Here is a 20,635-nt window from a genome sequence, read left to right as displayed (position 1 = left end):
GTTGTGATTAACTGCGAAACGAACATTTGTATATACATTTGACTGGTTTTGAATATATCGATATTGAAACAAGTGGACTCTGTTGCTGTTTGTTTATCGATGAAATTTATCGCCAGTAAGTCACATACAACTACTGTAAAGGATTCGACGTATAAAACCTGACAGAAGTAATAAGACTTCTGACTTGCAATTACAAAGTGTCAACTGAAGTCATTGCATGCGATTATTTCATTCCAAAAAATGCTAATGCTTCATCAGAATAATACAGACTAGACAGAAAACATTAAATACCACAAGCATTTGTTTGTTTTGTATTTCGCGCAAAGCTACACGAGTGCTATCTGCGCTAGCCGTCCCTAATTTAGCAGTGTAAGACTAGAGGGAAGGCAGCTAATCATCGCCACCCACTGCCAACTCTTGGGCTACTCTTGTACCAACGAATAGTGGGATTGATCGTACATTATAACACCAGAACGGCTGAAATGGCGAGCATGTTTGGCGAGAACCAAAAGCAACTGCACTATAAATATATAAACATATATTTTTTTTTTTACATCACAAAAATAGGGGGCACGGTATAACCCTTCTTGCGTACTTGCGTGTCACTATGCTAATATTTTATTATTTCTGAGTTTATATTAACTATCTTTTTGTATAAGTCCAGTTTTGGTTGTTCTAATTACTTTTTAATGTTTTTATTAATTTTAATTATATTTACATAATAAGTTCTACAATGTTTTTATCATTAGTTTTGTCACCGTGTTCTACGTTTAATATATGTAATTAAAACCTTTGTATTTTCTTACTTTTTAACCAGGCCAGGTGGGTTAAGGCGTTTGACTCGAAATCTGAGGGTCGCGGGTTCGAATCCTTATCCCACCAAACATGCTCGCCCTTTCATAGGTGAGGGCGTTATAATGTCACGGCCAATCCCACTATTCGTTGGTAAAAGAGTAGCCCAAGAGTTGGCAGTGAGTGGTAATGACTAGCTGCCTTTCCTCTAGTCTTACACTGCTAAATTAGGCACGGCTAACGCAGATAGCCCTCGTGTAGCTTTTCGCGAAATTCAAAACAAACTGTTTCTAAGCCTAATTCTGTAACAATGTGTTTTCCGCCTGACAAAGAGTATCTGCTCGAAACGTTGCACAAAATAAACTAGAAAAAGTTTTATATTTAGATGTGTCAAATTATTCTTTATTATCATTTACTTTTGTTATGCCTGCCCACCACGGGTATCTAAACTCGATTTTTGGAGTTACAAGCCTTTAGATTTACCGCTGTGTTAGTGGGAGAAGTCCTTTGTTATTTTTCTAAGCAAAGCTACGTGGTGCTCTTTGCAGAGCCTAATGCGGGAGATCGCACCCTAGATTTTGGAAAATTATGACGTGGAGAAAATACACATTTATTTCTCATAAATGTATTTATGAGAAATGAAAATAATTATTATACTGTCTTATTGATTTATTCCTGTTTTATTTTTTTGGAAATGTTTATAATGACGTAACAATTTTACATTTCGTCTTGAGTAATTAGTGTATTTTTTTTTTTTGTGCATGTCTCAGAATGTGTTGTTAGCATTGCTTCAAAATGGCGTTAGGAAAGAAGGTATGTGAGGAACTGATAAGAGAAAGATCACAAGCAAGTTTCAGTGTTAAAGAAATGACTCATCTTTTAGATGGTTCAGAACAAAAAACGCAACGAAGAAAAGAATTAGGTATGTAATATTTGGTTTAAGAGCTTTATGAATAAGGTTCTACCAAACAAATATCCACAGGCAGACAACCACTTCACAGTGACCGATCCTACTACCCGACTACCAGTACTATTATGTAAATATTTTTCGTAACCCTTTTCATAAAGAATTTTCCTGATCAACTGAATGACTTGTCAAAACGAAGTTTAATATGATATAAAGATTTGGATTAAATTAATTGTACGTAATTTTGATTATTTTGTGATGTAAATTAAGTGCTGAAGTTAATGTTATCCCATTGTATTTCTTTATATACAATAAAATATTTTAACTAGTTAATTGTAATAAAAAAACAAATGTACTGAGGACTAATTATTTTCACAGTTTGTAGAAAGTTTACTTATGACTCGTACATATTTACAAGATAGAGATAAAATAGAACTTGCAGGTATATACTACAAAATAATTTTCTTTTAGAATAATAAAACTGAGTGGACAGTGAATATGAAAAGTTACAAAAATGTTTGGATTTAGGAAGATGAGCATTCATGTCAAATAATGTCTGAAACCTTTTGTAGTTGCTTAAAAATTATTTAATTTTTTAAAGAAATAAACAACTATGCCGAAGTAAGTCCAACCAAGGAATGCAAAAGCTGTTATAAGAAATACTGCTTCAGAAGCTAATACTTAAATATGTAGAAGCATGTGAACTCATTAACAACAACAATAAAGGTTCTTACATGTTGATAACAAGGGTATTTATTTATCTGGAAGATATTTATTATTGGACATCTTGCCTTGAATATTGCATTATGACAGGATTTCAGAATACTTGCATGCTCCTTTTGATTGACTAGGTAAGTTATGGAGAGCTCTGAAAAGCTCTTTCAGACAGCTGTCTGTAACTTATATAACTAACCTGATGATGGACTATGCAAGTATCAGAAACCTTGCCTTGAATTTTGTTATGACAACATTTTATGATACTTGCATATGCCATCTTTAAGTTAGCAATATAAAGTATGGACAGCTTTCTTAAACCAAATTCTCAAAGCTTTCCATAACTTACCTAACCAACCAGAAGGAGCACATAATTCTTGCAGAATGTTGTCATAACATGATATTCAAGGCATGATGTTTGATAGCAAAAATTGTCTGGGTTATGCCTTTTAACTACCCATTTCTCACAAAATACTTAATTTTCAATTCTATAATATTAGAGTAATAATTAATGCAGTTGTCATGATTCTTAAGCATATTTGAACTTTTGGTTCATGACACTTCTGTCTGTTGTAAAAGTGTTATTTCATCTACAAGTAATTCTGGTAGCATCCTGGACATGGTATATTAGCATGTCCAACCTTTGTAATGTTTCTTTCTTGTTACATACAGTAATTATTTTCTTCTGTTTCTTAACTTTATATTTTACATTATTAAAATACTATTAACAACAATGACCACGAGAATAATCTTTTATAAGTCTGAAGTGAATTTTTCCGCATTGTTCAACAAGTGCACCTTTTTGTACCTTAGAAAAATAGCTATCTAACTGATAATTCCTGTACACTTAGTTTGTTTTTATACCCTAAGTAGTTGTAACTGTATAGTTTAAGTTTTGAAACATGTCCTTAAGCCTGAAGATATAAACTTTTATTTATTTATTTTTTATTATTTTCTGTGAGGAAATGTTTCAGTGGAGGTAAAGATTTTTGTAAAGTGGAGGAAAGAACAGATTTTTCGAGCTCAGCCAACTCTTCAAAAGTAGTTTAAGTTTTAAAATTCAGGAATATTTAAGAAATTAATGCTAAGTAAAACTTGCACCATGTTAATTTTATAATAACTAGAAATATATTTTCAGTGTTGACTTTTTTAACTGTTACAGAGGATATGTTCTTTAAAGATCTTGAATTGAAAGACGAAGTTCCTTGGGATTATTGTTCTCATTCTGAGGTCTATGAAAATGCAATTGAAATCTCTGTACATTTTTAACAAATCTATGGAATTATCGGATCCTCGAGAGGCTCTGTAAGTGGGTTTGTAATTTGAAATTGTTGTGTTTGTAAATTTGATGTTAAATCACATGAAACACAAATTTCTTTACATGTGGATTGTGTTGTGAAACCTTTTTGTTGCTATAAGTGACATTCTAAATGACCATGAGTCCAAACTATCATGGAGAAGTTTGGTAGATGTACATAAATAATTCAAAATGTTCTTTTGACACTTTATGAGATAATTTCTGAAATATGTTTACTGTAAGTCAGAAAGTATGGGGCTGCTTCCTCACTTGGGTGGTGGCACTAATGATGTCAGTAATATAATAATACAGAATTGTCTTACTATATTTTTATTAATGTAAATAATTAGCTACTACAACATACAGAATTTTAATGTTTGTCACATAACCCACTTTTTCAGTCATTTAAAAAAAAAAGAGAGTATGAAGAAGAAATAATTAAATTGGGAGTGTGAGTGAAAAAAAGGTTTGGAAGAAATGATTAAACAGGGAGTGTGAGTGAAAAAAAGGTTTGGAAGAAATGATTAAACAGGAGTGTGAGTGAAAAAAAGGTTTGGAAGAAATGATTAAACAGGAGTGTGAGTGAAAAAAAAGGTTTGGAAGAAATGATTAAACAGGAGTGTGAGTGAAAAAAAACGCTTTGGAAGAAATGATTAAACAGGAGTGTGAGTGAAAAAAAAGTTTGGAAGAAATGATTAAACAGGGAGTGTGAGTGAAAAAAGGTTTGAAGAAATGATTAAACGAGGAGTGTGAGTGAAAAAAAAGGTTTGGAAGAAATGATTAAACAGGAGAGTGAGGAAAAAAGCTTGGAAAAATGATTAAACGGGAGTGTGAAAAAGTTGGAGAAAATGATTAAACGGGGAGAAAAAAAGTTGAAAATGAGTGAAATCAAAAAGGAGGAAAAATGGAAGAAATGATTAAAAGTCGGAGTGAAAAAAGTTTGGAAGAAATGATTAAACAGGAGTGTGAGTGAAAAAAAGGTTTGAAGAAATGATTAAACAGGAGAGTGAGTAAAGTAAGTTTGAAGAAATGATTAAACAGGAGTGAAAAAAAAGGTTTGAAAAATGATTAAACAGGAGAGTGAGTGAAAAAAAGGTTTGAAGAAATGAGTAAAAAGGAGTAAAAGTGAAAAAGTGCTGAAGAAATGAAAAATGAGGAATGTGAGAAAAAAAAAGTTTGGAAGAAAATGATTAAACAGGAAAAAGTGTTGAAGTGAAAAAAAAGGGAGTGGAGGAAAAAAAGGTTGGAAGAAATGATTAAACAGGAGTGTGAGTGAAAAAAAGGTTTGAAGAAATGATTAAACGGGAGTGGAGTGAAAAAAAGGAAGAAATGATTAAACGAGTGTGAGTGAAAAAGGTTTGAAGAAATGATTAAACGGAGTGTGAGTGAAAAAGTTGGAAGAAATGATTAAACGGGAGTGTGAGTGAAAAAAAAGTTAAAACAGGAAGAAATGATTAAACGGGAGTGTGAGTGAAAAAAGTTTGGAAGAAATGATTAAACTGGGGAGTGAGTGAAAAAAAGTTGGAAGAAATGATTAAACGGGAGTGAGTGAAAAAGACGTTGGAAAAAATGATTAAACAGGAGTGTGAGTGAAAAAAAGTTTGGAAGAAATGATTAAACGAGTGTGAGTGAAAAAAGGTTTGAAGAAATGATTAAACGGGAGTGTGAAAAAAAGGTTTGGAAGAAATGATTAAACGGGGAGTGTGAGTGAAAAAAAGGTTTGGAAGAAATGATTAAACGGGGAGTGTGAGTGAAAAAAAGGTTTGGAAGAAATGATTAAATGGGGAGTGTGAGTGAAAAAAAGGTTTGGAAGAAATGATTAAACAGGGAGTGCAAGCGAAAAAAAGAAGTTTGGAAAATGTTGGAAGATATGAAGTTATTCAAGAACCCTTTTAGTGTTAGAAATTTTGTTGTGTGTTAGTTGTCTAATAGAAATATCTTTTCAAAGTCATGAGAGCAAAATGTTCTCAATCTTGTGTGCTAGCTTAAGTTAGAAAATAATATTTACACATTAGGAATAAGAAACATTGCATTTAGATATGGTCCAACACTGCATGAGTCGTCCAGGGTCTTCACAGACCCCAGCTTTTTGTAAACAGCAGTATTGATAGATAGAAGCATGTACATACATATTATTCTGAATAATTTCAGTATTTAGCTAGTTTGTGTAAAATTGCTACATTGAGTTTAGATGGTAAAAAAGAAATGTTGTAATATTCATTTATTGATTGATAAATAAAAGGATTTTGAGTGTAAGTATTTTTTCTTTCTAATTTTATACCTTTATATTAGTTAACTATTTTTAATTTTTTTAAGGTCAATTAATACCCTGGAAGAGTGACTGTGGAAATTCTTTTCAGAAGACTTATGCAGGGTTAAACTGTCTTATTATCTAGAAATAATTAATGAATTAATGTTTCGTCGTAATGAAATATTTGAAACTTGTTTTTGTTTCAAAGTTGTATGTTGTCACTTGCTTAATTAAATGCACTACAAAGTAGTCCAATGTTTTGATATTTGTTAAATGTAGTTCACAGTTATATACAATAGTAAACATAAATATGAACATAGAATTAAACCATCAACACTGAATTTGCATAGAAAACAAAAATTTGATGTTTTGTTTATAATACCTTGTAGGATTTAGGTATTTATAGCTTTTACAAAACAAAAAGAAAGGTAATAGAGTGCTTTGTATTTGAAGGACTAGCAAATGACATTTTACATTCCTGAAACACTTCAAGAAATGTGATTTCACTCATTAAAACTATATTTCAAGACAGGGTACAAATTTGCTAAATCAGTGTTTGCTGTACTGGTCAGTGTTTTAATAAACAGACTAAGTTTTCTTAGCCAAATGTATTAAAATAACATGTATGACAGTACGTCCTGTAGTACATAATAAAGTAAAGGTACTCAGGAAGGTTCAGCTTTTGGATCAAAATTAATTGGATAAAGGTTCACAAGCACAAAAATAAATCACTGGTAATGGTCAGATGAGTTGTTGCTGGACACTTGTATTAATAGTACTTGGTTGAAATTTAGAAAATTTTGTATCTTTGCAAAATGTATAGGTATTAGGTATGTAACTTGTATTTTAGTAATTATTTAGTAGTTTAATGATTCCTTAGGTTGCATAACAAGAGGGTTAATAGTTTATTTTAAAATTGAAAATTATGATAAATTTTGTTACATAACTGTACAAATTTTACATTGTATATGCTGTTTATCTGTAAAGGGTGATTTCTAAAGTGAAAGTATTAGTTTGCATTACAAACACAGAGGAGAATATATTATCTTGTCAAAGGGTGTTTTTAAAAACTGAACCATGATGTGTGGACTCCAGACAAAAATAAAAGTGTATTCAAAAACTCTTCATACACTTGTAGTAATACACCTTGTCAATTGGGTTGTAAAGTAACTGAACCGGTCTTTGTGGGCTTTTGATGAAAACAAAAGTTGTTGTAAACAATTATGTAATGGATTTTGATATTTTGTTTGGCTTGTTTTGAGTATATTATTTCAAACAAGTGAATTGTGCACTGTTTATTGTTCAAATTAGCTGCCAACAAGTCAAAGGCATCTGTGGCCTTTATAAAACCTGACAATAGGTAATTTTTCCATGATATTTTATTAATTACATAATTCTTTATTTATAATTATTTTAAAACAGTTCAGAAAAAGTTTTTATAATATGGTTTACGTCACTTCTTTTGGAGAGAAGAAAGTCGCCAATGGTGGATTTAACAGAGAATTCTATGTCTTCATTTTTATATGCACAATAACATTGAATGAATAATATTGTGTTTATGTATTAATAGACGAAAGTAGTAAAGCCACATAATATTTCAATTTATAATTGCTATAATTATTATTGAGGTTACATTTTCTAAAAAAATTAATTTTTAAATTTTATTTTAAGTACTATTGCTGAAGCCATCATGCATGAAGCTTCTCCTCTAAGTGTGCATTTTGTTATGTTTATACCTGCTTTGATGGGACATGCAACAGAAGACCAGCAAACCATGTGGCTTGGACCTGCACTGGAAATGAAGATTTTGGGAACATATGCTCAAACTGAACTAGGCCATGGTAACTTATGTGCATCTTTCTTTTCATATTATCTCTTTGGCTCTAATTAAAAAACAGGTTTAGATACACAATGTTAAGTTGTTATTGATGCTTAACAAGTTGAGGGTAAATTTGTCATATTTTAGGAACTTTTTTTTTGTATGCACTAGTAAATTTGAAATAATTTTAGCATGAAACATACCATAAAAAAATCCTTCAAAATATATATTAACAGCGATTGAACTTTGATAACTAATTGTCAGATTCATTTACTGATAACTTTCGTTTAATTGATTATATTCATGAGACTTTGGTAGTTGTAATAATGTAAAATAATAACAACTGGAAATGCAAATTTTATCAGTTGATCATTTTCCTGAGATTTAACACTAAACTGAAGTACTTTGAATTAATCAAATAATTGGAATAATTAGAAACAGTAATAATTGGAAATGCTAATTTTGATAAGTTGATTACTTGTTGTCGAATTAACCTATTTAATCATAATTTCAGATGACTGATTATTTTATGTCACTAATTAGTGTAATTGATACCTGTAGATGATCAGTATATTGATTAGTTATGTTAAACAATCAGTTTCAATTATGGTGATGCTAAAATTGCTGGGTTTAAAAGTAATGCCACTTGTTTTAAACCGTAGCACATGAACTGTTCATCTGCTAGATAAGTACCTGTTTTATGTACAAGATTGAAACATCACTTATTTAGTGTTGGTTTTGTGTCTTGCTACCAAATTCCTTTATCAGTTGGGTTCCCATAATGACTACCAAACTTGCTGTTCAATAGATTTCATATTCACTTAAACTTACTTTTTTTTTTTGTAATTATGAATTCTGTCAAACCGAATTAAAATTGGTTCATTTTGTTCCTTGTAACATCTTGGGATACTAGACAGAAGGATAACTGTGATTTATGTACCACACGCACACAAACATTATTTTTTCTTCGGACTTAATCATTATACATTAAAGCTTTTATTGTAAGTCAAGTTTATATAACCTTCTGGAAAAAGCAAAGAAATGGCAGGTACACAGTATGATACAAAAATTATCTGACATAGAAGAGGCAGGTGACACAAATTACAAGAAGCAAAGTTTTTTGTTGTATTATTCCAAATGGTAAATCATGTTGAGAAAGGAGGATACCTCTGTATGAACTGTTGTGGAAATACTTGTACATATATTTGGTTTGTAAAGATATCAAATCAAGAGATGTGAAACATTTCTTATTTTGTGCAAAATATACTTTAAACAAATTCTACACCAATGTTTCAGTATTTGATTTTACAATTTTTAACTTACTGTTAAAATAACCAAATCTTGCTTGTCTTGTTGAATATTTATATCAATTAATTACTTTGTACCTTTATGTAACTCTTTTTTAAGAGTAAAATATTCTATAATGATACTGTTGATTGAAGAAATAATAACCTTATTTATATATTCATCTCTTCATTACAACAAGTTTTGTAAGAGGTGTGTTATTTAATTCTTAAAAAATCGTATAACTTACAAGAGCTGTGTGTGTTAAACATTGGATACATTGCAAAAGATTCTTTATGAAAGACATTTCAAGAGTATAATGCATTCAATGAAATATGTTTGCTTCCAGTGTTTAAAAATAAACTTTTCAGATTTAGAAGATGGTTTTAATTCAGTGTTAGTTATAATTTACCATTTCTCTGATTTTCTATTTTAACGTTATTTGTTTACAAATACAGTTACAAATCTTAGTTTTGTATCTATGATGATATAAACATATGTTCATTATATGAACATTGATGTTCATTCAGTTTCACCAAACTTGTTATCAGAATAAGACATTTCTTATTTTATAAAATTTTCTATGAATTATCTTTTAGCAAAATAATTTTAAAGTGTTTGCTTTTCCTTTGGAACAGTTAAATTTTATGTATAGTTATGCTAAGTTAGACATGAAAGTAATGAATACATAATTAATATTTTTGTTTTAATACTGGTATAAATATTTTAAAGAATTGTTTTGCAGGCACATTTATCAGGGGATTGGAGACTACAGCAACGTACGACCCCCAGACTGAAGAATTTATAATAAACACCCCAACTCTTAGTTCAGTAAAATGGTGGCCAGGAGGTTGTAAGTAGTAGTTTTACCAATTTTGATATCACTGTTAATAAATCTTGCATATTTTATTTTGTGCTATTTAAATAGATATATTAGTTTGTATTTTTAACCATAGTATGTAAATATCACAAATTACAAGAACTAAAAATCTCCGTGTATGTTGAAACATTTGAGTAGTTGTCATTATATAAATCACTAGCTTTAGCCTAAATGAAATTTGTTAAAATAATTATTTTATTGCAACATGTATATGTATTTATTTATATGTTTGTTTCTGTGTCTGTATATATATATTTTCATAATTTATGCATCTTAGTGGGAAAAACAGCCAATCATGCTATTGTTGTGGCACAACTATATACTAAAGGAAAATGCTATGGGATCCATCCATTTATGGTTCAACTCCGTAGTATGGAGGACCATCAACCCATTAAAGGTATATTCATATAATTGTTATTTAGCACATTGGTTTATCTTTTGTTTAAAAAGCAACACTCACATAATGTCTAAAACTATACTCTTGCATGAACACCAACAGTGTTTTAATAGGTGTATTTCAACTTATCAACTTGTGTCAGGGAAATGTGATTAATAGCTCCATCAGTGACTTGAGACTTAACATATACTTGGTGCCAGTTTCTCTTACATTCACATTTTTTTTTTTTGAGTTGTTTGTAATTTTAAAATATTTGTTAACAGATTTTGGCTTAAAATATTTAAAGCTTGTACTGTCAAATGCATATTAATAAGGTGATTCAAATTTAGAAACTAGGTCTCTTATTGTGTGTTCCGTGATATCTTCTACCAATAATGGATTCCCACTTTATGAAATTAGGAACTGTTTAAAGTTCTCACCAAGAATAATATTTGTAACATACTTTATAAAACATCTTGTTTTTGTGTATATAGTTTAAAGAGTTTTAAGTTCACAGCATACTTTGGTGAAAAAGATACCTAGAGCCCTGCTTTCAGAATTATCCAAAAATTTATTGTATCTGTAATCCAGGCAGTGGAGATGATATTAGTGTTTATGCTTTGCTCTTAAGGCATGTGCTGGTTTAGATTACTATGAATAAAAATAATTAACATGAATCATTGAAATGGAATGACTCATAAACAAATCTTGCATATTTGTGGAGTACTTATGGGTGAAGTTTTGTTTTCTTTAATTCTGTATATACTAAATTATTTGATATTCTGTATATAGGCATCACTGTCGGAGAGGTTGGACCAAAAATGGGAATGCGAGCGTCAGACAATGGGTTTTTGAAATTTGATAATGTCCGTATACCAAGAACTAACATGCTGATGAAAAATGCTCAGGTATGTTTTGTTACAGGGTTTCAGTTTTATAAATTGAGATTTGGAAAAATACCAGTTTCTGGACAGATATGGAATATGTCAAACCTGAGGAATGTGTCAGGTTTGTTAAACTTAAAATAGTAATTATTTCTGTAATTCTTATGAGAAATGTACACCAAACCATACCTAAAAAGCATTGTAGGTTAAATAAATTCAGATTTTGATGTTAAAATCTGATTTCTAATGTTAAAGTTATTGCTCAGCTCCTCTACAGAAAGTGATAAAGATGGCTAAGATATTAAATATGTATGGTAGAAACCAAAGTTACTTTGATTTTTATAATACAAAAAATGTATTAACTTTTCCTGTTTGTTTATTCTGATTCATATACTTTCTGTTAGCTCTTTTATTTTTTTACAATACATCTTGTTTGTAAAGAGTGGGACCCACCCAAGTTCTGGGAAGTGGTAGCTGAAAAATATGTAAACATCTAAATACCTTTTTGTGAATTTGGAAAATAATAATTTAAGAAGGATTTTAAAAGCTACATTTAAAGTTAAAAATTATAAAAGCAAAAACTATGCTGAATACATCTGTAAGTAGGCTTTCTGAAAAAGTTTCATTTTTTGTTACAATCACTTTGGATAATTATATTCTGAAAGTTAATAAAAAAATGCTTTATCAATGTGTGTAATACTAGTTTGAACTGTAAACATCTAATGTTGCTAGGCTGAGTTTATAGCCGAAAGACATAATTAATAAAGCTTTTTGTATAGATCAACTTCTATTATCTCATATACAAGTAATGAAATTATTGTCAGTGTTATCAAGATACATTAATCATTAATACAGTTACAATATGAAACTGATAGGTGCACAAAAAAATGGCCATTGTGAATACTTGCAAATATATTATATGCTAGCAGCCTTTAGGCCTAACCAATCATAAATTTAGTCATCCAGTTTTAATCTTCAAAAGTAACACTTTTGCTACTTATTCATAAGATTAATCACTTTATTTTTCTTATGCCCTCCTTTATGGCTTATTTGTGAGTGTGAAGACTTACAATGCTAAAAATTAGGTTTTGATACCTGTAGCAGGCCTGGTACAGATAGCTCATTGTGTGACTTTGTGCTTAACAGCAAAACTAATGAAGCAATCTTTTTTTCTCATCTTTTCTGTTACATGAAACTTACATGCTACTGTTTAGTCTGTTATGTGTTATAATTTATCTCCAGATGAGTTTCTGGCTTGTGTATTACGAGTTTAGATGGCTGAAAATTTTAATTTAGAAATTAATTGAATGTATATGTATCAAATTTATGATATTTGGCAACTAGAATGATAAACACAAATTTCTTTCTGAACACGAATATATTTTAATATACAAACAATAACACAATTTATAATTCCGGTCTAGAATTGAGTATTTTATTGACTGTTCAATATGAGCAAATCAATTTCAAGTTGATATCAGTATAGTTCACTTAATGGGTTGCTAGCTAGCTTGTCATATGTCTCTTCACGTGTTAATTTTACACAGCCAAAGTTATGCGATGTCTTTGTGGAAATACTAATCTCTGAAGTTAATCTGCTAAAATGAAATGGTTTAATGTTTGAAATCTACAAATGTTCCTGGTCAAATATTTGCAGTTTTTGTACTAATAGAAGTACCATTAGTTATAGCTTCTGAGGTTTATAGTATAGTAACTTTTGCAAACCGACAGTATTATAAAACTGCTTCTCCACGTGTAGCAATTGCTATCTTTTATAATCGTTAGGTGAGGTTCATGAAAGTTCAGTTGATAACAATGTAAAACATATATCTTGATTTTTACACTTGAGAATTTCCTATAGATTTAGAGAACAGGCAAGACTTTTTTGCAACACACACTGAACAATACGTCATATGCATTTCTAAATATATATTATACTGAAACAAATGTAGTTATTAAAATATATGATATTACATCCATTACAAGTTTCATAAACCATTCATATCTTAATGTCAGTAACTTTATTCCTTTTCTTTAATAACACTAATGATATGTGCAGATATTAAATGGTATCAGGCAGGTAGAAACTTGTATTGCTAATATGTAAATGAAATTTTGATTGTATGTGACCCTTTGTTTTACACACAATGGAATTTTGCTGTTGATCTGTTTCAGAAATGCAGCTTTTCCTAAGTTTATGATATGGAGTTCTGAGACTTTTATTATTTAATATGTCAACTTAAAAAATTAATTGAAAGAATATAATGGCGTGGTGCATAAGAATGAACGACATGTTTTGTTTTTACATGATCTTTAGCTCTTAAATGGCAGCCGTCATCAGTTGATGCCGCTACCTACATTGTTTCCATTGTTTAAGGGTTAAACTAGGGTAAATTTGTGACTGAGATTTAGAAAACGTATGTATTTTTTAAAATTTAATATAGCGATTATATTAAGTGAAAGGACAATTTAACTTTGTGATTGATATGAAGCTTAACTTGAAGGGGTGAAGAACAACCAGCTGTTAAAGCATATTCCTGATCTGGGATGATCATGGATAGATCTCTCATGTATTTTAAATCTTGCATGAATATGGTTAGATCAGGAAAAGTGTCTAAAATTTGAAAAATAATCTGTATAAGTAATAGATATACATCTAGTAAACTGTCACTGAGCTGAGGAGTATAATGATTAAGGGATATTAAACACTCAATAGTATATTGTATTTAGAGGAAGTAGATGCTGTTTATCCTTCAGTGGTTCAGTATTTAATTTCATGATCTCATCAGTGTGCTGCCATTGAACTTCACAGAACCTTCAAATACAGCTGTTATTTGCTCAGTTTTTGTTATGTGAAGGTTTGATATATGAGTGAAAAATATAGTTAGTATGTTTTTCTTAAATGGCTCAACTGTCTATACTCCAGTTTATTACAATTATTATATAAATATTGTAGTTTTTTTAAGTTATGTGTGAAGTAACATAACTGACTTAAGGTATAAGTTTTGTTCTTACACTTATGCAAACACAAAGTAGGTAACGTATTTCTGTGCATGTATACAATGTGTGTGTACAAGAATCAAAGATAGGTGTCAACTGTTTTGATGTACTTTTGTTTTTTATACATACCATGCCAACTATCATTGTTTCAAAAAGCAGTTTGGACTGTCTATTGAGTTGGCCCGGCATGGCCAAGCGTGTTAAGGCATGCGAATCGTAATCTGAGGGTAGCGGGTTCGCATCCCCATTCGCCAAACATGCTCGCCTTTTCAGCATGGGGGCGTTATAATGTGACGGCCAATCCCACTATTCATTGGCAAAAGAGTAGCACAAGAGTTGGCGGTGGGTGGTGATGACTAGCTGCCTTCCCTCTAGTCTTACACTGCTAAATTAGGGATGGCTAGTGCAGATAGCCCTTGAGTAGCTTTGCACGAAATTCAAAAAACAAAAAAAACAAACTGTTTATTGATGTATCTATTATGTTTCTGGATGATGTTTTTCTCTGATTTTAACCAATCACTCTGGGAAGTCTTCTGTATTGATAAACCACACAAAGCAAGATAAAAAAGTAGGCTTAATTTACATTGAGCTTGAATTAACTTTATTCATTTATGTTTTTTTTATTACAGTAAATCAATACCTTAGTGCTTTCCAATGCTGTTGATCTTACTGTGACTAAGTGAAATTTAGAATTAGACTGTTAAAAGGAATACTACAGTCTTTGATTTCTTTTTTTAGGTATTCTTTAGAAAATTAATACTCGAGAATGTCAAGTGTGTTACTATTTTGATTTTTGACCATTTTATGATATGGATTCTCTAATACTAAAAAGTAGTCTTGGATGTAGACTTTATTTCAAACCCCCAAAATATTTGACAATTTTCTTGCATGGGGAAATATGTTTTAAAGGCTGTTTTCCATATGATTTTTATACCTGACTGTAGCATATTTTATTTAACATGAGCGCATTGTAGGTATTGAATAATAAATTCATGTGTATTACTCTAACTTATAAAAGTATTCTCAGATGAAAATATCATAGTTAGACTAACATGATTCAAGAATAATGGTGTTCCATATTTTAACAATTTTGGGATATTTTTATTAATGTCAAAGTAATATCTTTTATAGGTAACAAAAGATGGTGTTTATGTTAAGCCCAAAAGTGATAAACTAAACTATGGAACAATGGTGTTTGTGAGAGTTATATTGATAGACATGGTTGCCATCAACCTGGCTCGAGCATGTACCATAGCTGTCCGATACAGTGCTGTAAGAAGACAGTCTGAGCTCATTCCAGGGTGAGTGGCACATTCAGTTTAATTCATATTAATATAAGTATTTGACAAAACATTTTCTAATATACAAGAAAAGTTGAAAAATAATATTACCTATTTTTGTTTGTGATACAGGAATTTACCCTTTTTATTCCCAAATTTTAGGAAAGAGAGATTGTTGCATACAGGTATAATGCTTTATTGTAGGCTTAACCCTATTGCTATAGGTCAATGCCCATGTGATAGTGTGTGTAGACTCGCTCAAAATTTTATTAAACTAACGATAGTATGTCAATAAGTTTGGTATCAAATTGTGGATTATAATTCAAATTTTAGTGTTATACATCAATTAATCTCCTTATTAAAAAACAACACATTAATATTGTTTCATGTAGAATATTGAATGCAGCATTAATTCAGTTTAGATGTTGCTGTTGTTGAAATGTGAAATCTGTAGTTTTTTTATGAACTTGATACTCAATATTAGTAATTTGAAAAACTGTTTCCTTTCATATTATGTTCAAAATAATGAGGAAAACATGAAGAGCTTGAAATTTTATATTTTTTAGAACATACTAGTCCATTAAAATACAGTCAAGATGGTTAACTTTGTAAAGATCAGTTTTATACTCTTGGATACAGTGACATAAGTGCATGTGAGCTGTGTAATTACAACTTTGTATTCTTGGTGAGGCACAACAGAAGGGTGAATATAATAAAAGTAATAAATATGTATTGATCTATAATGTTACAAGATTAAAGATACTGAGATTAAACATTTGTATTTTTGTGTTATAATATGTAGTCAATCTTGGGTGAAAAAAAGCATAATTTATATTTATTTCCTAAATTTTTATGATGGTTATGAGGTCACTCAAATTGACCAAACCCTTATAAAGATATAATAGTGAAAATAACAGATAAAATATAAAGATTTTTTTTAATGCTTGATAATAATTTGGAATTTATAAACATTTTGCTTGTAATATTTGAAAGTTTTTTGATCCAAAAAAGTATTTTTATTCTTAAAATCAGAATTACTTTGCATGTTGAATAGTCAACATTCAAGACAAAAAAAGTATGAGAAAAACAAATAAAAAATATGATTTTGTGTATGAAAGTCTTGTATTGTTTGCTGATAACGTACAAGATTTTGTTAAGATATGATTACTTTTCATAAGTTATAGTATCAAAACTATAACAAGCACAAAATGGTTTTGAGATTAGTCCCTGGATTGAGCCCGGGCTTAAAGAGTCATGATCTTGAAGAAATTTATGTGAAATGTTAATATAGCAATCAATTTGCAAGTTTCAAAATAGTGATCCAATAAATTTTATTACAAGATTGGTGTATTTTTTCACAAACCTTTCCGTATGATATTTATGCATGTTGGATAAATCACTAATAATCACTAGTGCTTTCTTTAGATTTTTATAAGTCTTTTAGAAACACAGAAATATTTTAATAATAATTAGACTATTAAAGACTCTGTGTTTGGTACTACAGTGTAGTATTTTATTGTTAGGGAGAAGGAAGCACAGATTCTCAGTTATCAGGCTCAACAATATAAGCTATTTCCTCTAATAGCCCTCTCCCATGCTTTGAAAGCCAACTTTATGGCTTTGATGGATACTTACAAAAATGCTACTCAGGACTTGGAACGTGGGGATCTTGGAATGCTACCTGAAGTAAACTGTGTTTTTGTTTATCATTATTTTACTTAAAAATGTAGATGTGACCATACGTTTGAGCATTACCAGACTTTTCCTATTATCTGATTGTGAGACAATCTAAAAGTCTTCTATTTTAATTATCAAAAGTTCCAAGTTATTTCTTGGTAGGAACAAAACATCAACACAGTATATAATATCTTTAGTTCAAAATGCACTTAGATAGCTGTTACATGATATTCACATAACTACACTTTTATAGCTGTAAGTAACATTATTGTTATTAGCAAATGTTAAAACTAATTTGATTATTTTATGCCAATTTTGCTTCAGGTTTCTTCGTGTTTAATAACAAAGTGATGTGTGTTGTTTCTTGTGTGAGTATTTATGCATTTTTATCTTATTATTGGCACAGTTTAGAACTTTGTTCTCTGTTTCAGTTGCACAGCTTGACATCAGGATTGAAAGCATTGAGCACAGAAATTGGGAGCCAGGCAATCGAGACTTGCCGTTTAGCTTGTGGAGGACATGGGTATTTGTTGATCAGCGGCCTGCCTCGGCTATATGCTAGTACGGTGGCAGCATGTACGTACGAAGGAGAAAATACTGTTCTGTATCTGCAAGTGGCTCGGTATGAAACTATAAATAATTCTGTATTATGCATTTTACATTTTATAGCCTTGTAAGAAATAAATTTGACTGGATGCTGATCTCAGACCTGAGATAAATGTTAACGAGTCATCAGGTCGATTTCTTCTAAAACTTTAAAATTTAAAATTCGTAATAGATGAGCAAAAATGTTTTGTATTCTATATTTGTGTTTGCACATCAATTTATTTTTGTTATATTCATTATATACGTGCAGTATCATAATAATGAAAATGGTGAGGGAAAAGATTATAGAAGGGAAATACTAAAAGAATACTATTTGCTATGTAAAAATAAAGTGCACCAAAGCAGTGTTGATATTATAAAATATGTATAGTGATTTGTTTATATCCAATCAATTGGAAAGTATTATACCACTGGAATGGCTTTAAAATACAAGCAGTTCTAGTTGTAGTATTTAAGTAAATACTGGTGACATACAGAGAAACATTTACGTATGTAATATCCAGTTGTTATAATTTTATTTTTACACCTCTTCTTACCAAATATTTCCTTGAATTGATTTCTAGGTATCTTCTGAAATGTTTGAAGGGTCAGCAACAACTTGCTCCAGAATCAATGGTTCGATACCTTCTGGATGAAAGTTTTCAAAGACCACTTAAGTCTTCAGATGTGACGGATCTTGATTGGCTAATTTCTCTGTATAGAGCTGTAGCATACAGGTTTGTAACCATGAAATTCACTGAGCTGAGCTGAAATGTGACAGAAATAATCATCAGAACTTTAAGTTCTGATTTGAAAGTTGAGAAACTTCCGTGCATTCAATTAACCATACCTGTTTCAGGTATCAAGCACACACTTGTTAGATATAATTAGAATATAATTTATTACAAATTCTTTTGTGATTTTAATTTTTACAAGATTTTTGTTTCCTGATTCTATTTTTATCCAAAATTATATATATTACAAAGTTATAGAAGAGTTTGTTTTTTGTCACAAGCCATTAGGTAAGCTTAGTTAAGTTTAGAAAGTATGGTGGGTATTGGTGAATATTTTAATGATTTAAATCATCATTTATTGAATAATATTATGTGTATTTTAGTCAAACAAATAGCTTAATATTTGTTAAAAGGAAACCACATTTGTTAGACATGAGTTGATCCCAGTTAAAAATATTGTTAGCAAACATTATAATGACTTCCCTGCAAAGACCTTAATGATGCTGTTTTGGAAGGTTAAGTCATGGGTGGTGGAGAATTTTTTGTTAGACTTTGCCATATTTGTTTGATTAAAATCTTTACAGTCAGCAAAACAAATTATTAAAATAAATGTTAAATTCTATTCAACTTAAGGTTGAGTAGATATATAGAATAGAATATTTTGATCAACAACAAAAAAAAATGAAATTATAAAACAGGAAATTATTTTAATAGTTTCTAAAATACCTTAAAGCATTGGACAATTTGCAGCTTCAAAAGTTATAGTAATACTAAAGTAAATTGTGGTTTTTATAAAGACAAAACTAGATACTGTTTACATTGTCCATGCTAAGTTTGTATTTCTGCTAAAAAGTGACCATTTTGTACTCTTTCAAACTCATTATGGGTTTGACACTATTAACTTTTAATATAGAGAGCATCTTCAAGAAATTTGACAATGTTTTGGTAAACATTATAAGTCTTTCACTTAAAAAACTCATATTTTTTAATGAAGTATTTTTAATAAACTAAAAAACACATTGTCTGTGAACATGTTGTGTATTTGTTTTGAATAGTGCATGTGCAAAGAGAAGAAGAGATGCCTACAGAAAACTTGTCACCTTTCTCGTGCTGGGGGAAATTCAGGATTTCTTTTTAAATATTGTCTAATAAAACTAAGAACATAAAACTTGCATGCTACTAAGATACAGATTATTAGCTACAATTTTATGCTATACCAATTGGTATAAGATGAGCAAAAAAGTAGTTTAACATTTTTAATGCAAGTCACTAAAACCTCACGACATGCACAGTAAACAATGCCTGGGCAGATAGGGTTAAGTATTTCCACTTTGAAATGGAAATAATCAAGGAATATCTGTGATGTTCCTTAAGTCCAGTAAAGTTAATTAGTTGAAAAAAACACATCTATTGTTGGCAAATTGCATAATTGTCTTTATTTTACACTAAATTCATAACTTGGTATTTATGTTATTGTAAATTCTCAACTGTGAAAATACTATTTAAAGAACATTTTCCAATTTCTATAAAAGAAATATTTATGTATTAAGTAGTTATGGTGGAGGAATGAAACCAAATAAGCTTTTATATGAATTATGTAAACTTTCAGCGCATGTATTGGGTTTCATAAAAATACATTTTTGGTAGTTTTTATATCATTTGAAAATTCCATTTGTTTTGAAGCTATATTTGAGTTAAGCCTTTTTATCAGTGGTATCTTTCATTATTTTTAAAGGATTAAAATTTAGTACTTTTTAATATGAGCTTGAGAAATGCTACATCCAGTCAATCTCACTGCAATTCATCTGATTACTTTGTTATTTTTAAACTAAAAGATCATATTATATTCAGAAAGGTAACACTTTTTTTTTTGCCACTGTGTTTCCAGACAAGTTCATCAATCTGCTGAACGGGTTAAGAATTTGATGGAAAAAAATAGACCAGAGGTGGCATGGAACATGAGTCAAGTGGATCTAATCAAAGGTGCTAAGGTATAGTCATGAATTTTTTTTTCATGGGAATTTCTTGCACATAAATTAAAAAAATTAGGTAAACAACAGATTTAGTACTGTAAAACATTTTATTATTGTTGAAGTTTCACACTGCATATTTTTGAAGGTGATTACAAAGAAAATTCCACACTTAAAATGATTGT

General features: G+C 30.1%; 1 protein-coding gene across 1 annotated transcript in view; it reads left to right on the top strand.

The window, feature by feature from the left end:
• The first annotated feature begins 1,564 nt into the window (after positions 1-1,564).
• The window catches only part of LOC143229886 (peroxisomal acyl-coenzyme A oxidase 1-like), a 34,024-nt gene continuing 14,953 nt past the window's right edge, over positions 1,565-20,635 (top strand). Inside the window, 12 exon segments of the mRNA XM_076462752.1 lie at positions 1,565-1,714; positions 3,576-3,660; positions 3,662-3,718; positions 7,633-7,802; positions 9,810-9,917; positions 10,222-10,341; positions 11,113-11,228; positions 15,336-15,505; positions 17,008-17,170; positions 17,593-17,783; positions 18,331-18,483; positions 20,369-20,471. Of these exon segments, the coding sequence (XP_076318867.1) occupies positions 1,588-1,714; positions 3,576-3,660; positions 3,662-3,718; positions 7,633-7,802; positions 9,810-9,917; positions 10,222-10,341; positions 11,113-11,228; positions 15,336-15,505; positions 17,008-17,170; positions 17,593-17,783; positions 18,331-18,483; positions 20,369-20,471 (1,563 nt within the window). The 5' untranslated portion in view covers positions 1,565-1,587.

Source organism: Tachypleus tridentatus, chromosome 10 (genome assembly GCF_004210375.1).
Source record: "Tachypleus tridentatus isolate NWPU-2018 chromosome 10, ASM421037v1, whole genome shotgun sequence".
NCBI classification, from domain to species: domain Eukaryota; kingdom Metazoa; phylum Arthropoda; class Merostomata; order Xiphosura; family Limulidae; genus Tachypleus; species Tachypleus tridentatus.
This window is presented reverse-complemented; position numbering and strand designations above follow the sequence as displayed.